This window comes from Neopelma chrysocephalum, unplaced genomic scaffold (genome assembly GCF_003984885.1).
Source record: "Neopelma chrysocephalum unplaced genomic scaffold, ASM398488v2 Primary Assembly neopelma1_135846, whole genome shotgun sequence".
Lineage (NCBI taxonomy): Eukaryota > Metazoa > Chordata > Aves > Passeriformes > Pipridae > Neopelma > Neopelma chrysocephalum.
The window spans coordinates 1-2198 of NW_020931716.1; the positions used below are offsets into that span (position 1 = coordinate 1).

The following is a 2198-nucleotide window of genomic DNA, read 5'->3' on the forward strand; positions in this document are numbered from 1 at the left end:
GAAGGTTTTCCCAATTCCCATCAATCCCAGCCCCGCTTCCTCCTCAGGAGCTGCTGTGGAGCTTCGTGTTTTCCTGGAGGGAGTGAAGGGGGGCAGGGATGAGGGGCTGGGATGTTCCCAGCTGGAATTCCTTGCTGCCTTGGCAGAAATTCCAGGGTTTTTTTATCCTCTGAGCAGCGATTCCCATGTTTGTCCAGCGGGGCTCCTTCCCAGCTGTTCCCATGGAGCCGTTCCAGGATCGTGAGGTTCAGCTGCTTGCCTTTCCTGGCGGTTTTCCTTCCCTTCCTCCTCCCGGAGCTCTCAGAGGGGAAAACCGGGATGTTTTCCGTGAGAGACACCCCCCCGAACTTGTTTTCCCCCCCACTCCCCATCCCGTCGGGTTTTCCCGGGGGATGAACCCCGGGATCAACCCCCGCGGGGCTTGGGGGCGTGGCCCCAGGGGAGGGGGCGTATCCCCAGGGATGGGGGCGTGTCCCCAGGGGGAGGGGGCGTGTCCCCTAGGGGAAGGGGGCGTGTCCAGCGCGCGGGCCGTGAGGGAGGAGGGGGGGCGGCCCAAGATGGCGGCGCGGCCGTGGCCGCTCTCGCTGCTGCTGCTGCCGCTGCTGCTGCCGGGGCCGGGCCCGGGGGGCTCCGGGGGGCCCGGGGGGCTCCTCGGCTTCGGGCCCGGCCCCGCCGCCGCCTACTTCCCCGAGGAGCGCTGGAACCCCGAGTCGCCGCTGCGGCCGCCCCGCGTGGCCGTGGCGCTGCTGGCGCGGAACGCGGCCCACGCGCTGCCCTTCGTGCTGGGGGGGCTCGAGAGGCTGCGGCACCCCAAGGACAGGATGGCGCTCTGGTGGGTCTGGGGGGGCTTGGGGACACCGTGGGGACACGGCACCCCAAGGACAGGATGGCCCCTCTGGTGGGTCTGGGGGGGCTTGGGGGCACGGGACCCCCCCCCGTGTGTGACCCCCCCGTGTGTGACCCCCCCCGTGTCCCCCCAGGGTGGCCGTGGATCACAGCGTGGACAACACGTCGGCCCTGCTGCGGGAGTGGCTGGGCCGGGTCCGGGGGCTCTACCACCGGGTGGAGTGGAGGCACCAGGAGGAGCCACGGTCAGGGATGAGGGACTCGGGGAGGGGGTCCTGGGGGGACTCAGGGGGAGCTCTGGGGGTCCAGAGGGTCCCCTTGGGCTGGGGGTGCATCCCTGTGAATGTCCAGGCTTGGGGGGGGGTCCCCATGAATATCCAGGTTTTGGGGATCCCCATGGGCTGAGGGTGCCCAAATTTGTGAGAGGGGGGTGTCCCTGTGATTTCCCTGAGTTTGGGGGGGATCCTTGTGAGTCCCCAGGTTTTTGGAGGGTCTCCCTGGGCTGTGTGTCCCCCCTCTCGGGGTGTCCCCAGGCCGTGGGTGGGTGCTGGGGGGTCTCAGCGTGCCCCCCACGCCCCCCCCCCAGGTCGTACCCCGATGAGGAGGGTCCCAAACACTGGAGCCCCTCGCGCTACGAGCACGTGATGAGGCTGCGCCAGGAGGCCCTCGAGGCGGCCCGGGCCATGTGGGCCGACTACCTGCTGGTAGGGGGGTCCCGAATTTGGGGGGGGGCCTGGGAGGGTCCCCCCCTGACCCCGGGGTGCCCTGGGGGTCCCATGGGGTGCCCCCCTGACCCCGGGGGTCTCAGGGGGTGCCCCCTGACCCCGTGCCCCCCCGTGCCCCCAGTTCCTGGACGCCGACAACGTGCTGACGAACCCGGACACGCTGGGGCTGCTGATGGCCGAGAACAGAACCGTGGTGGCCCCGATGCTCGACTCCCGCGCCGCCTACTCCAACTTCTGGTGCGGGATGACCCCCCAGGTGAGGAGGGACCCCCCAGGTGAGGAGGGACCCCAGGGGAGGAGGGACCCCAGGGGAGGGAGACACCCCCCCAGTGAGATTTGGGACCCGGTGTCATTCCTGGTCCCATTCCCTGTTCCCAATATCATTCCTTTCATCCCGGTGTCATTCCTGGTGCCATTCCCATTCCCAGGGCTATTACCACCACACCCCTGCCCCATTCCCGGTGCCATTCCCGGTGTCATTCCCCATATCCCTGCATTCCCAGGGCTATTACCGCCACACCTCTGCGTACCTGCCCCGTTCCTGGTGTAATTCCCGGTGTCATTTCCATTCCCAGGGCTATTACCACCATACCCCTGCGTACCTGCCCCATTCCCGGTGTAATTCCC

The 2198-nt window shown here is 68.3% G+C and overlaps 1 protein-coding gene across 1 annotated transcript; it reads left to right on the plus strand.

The window, feature by feature from the left end:
• Positions 1-607: 607 nt before the first annotated feature.
• Positions 608-2189, plus strand: LOC113962265 (procollagen galactosyltransferase 1-like; the record flags this gene model as incomplete). Its single annotated transcript, XM_027673045.1, has 5 exons — positions 608-832; positions 981-1091; positions 1433-1550; positions 1693-1827; positions 2075-2189. Coding segments are annotated over 5 exons (704 nt in total), but the record flags the coding sequence as incomplete, so codon positions are not given.
• Positions 2190-2198: the final 9 nt, after the last annotated feature.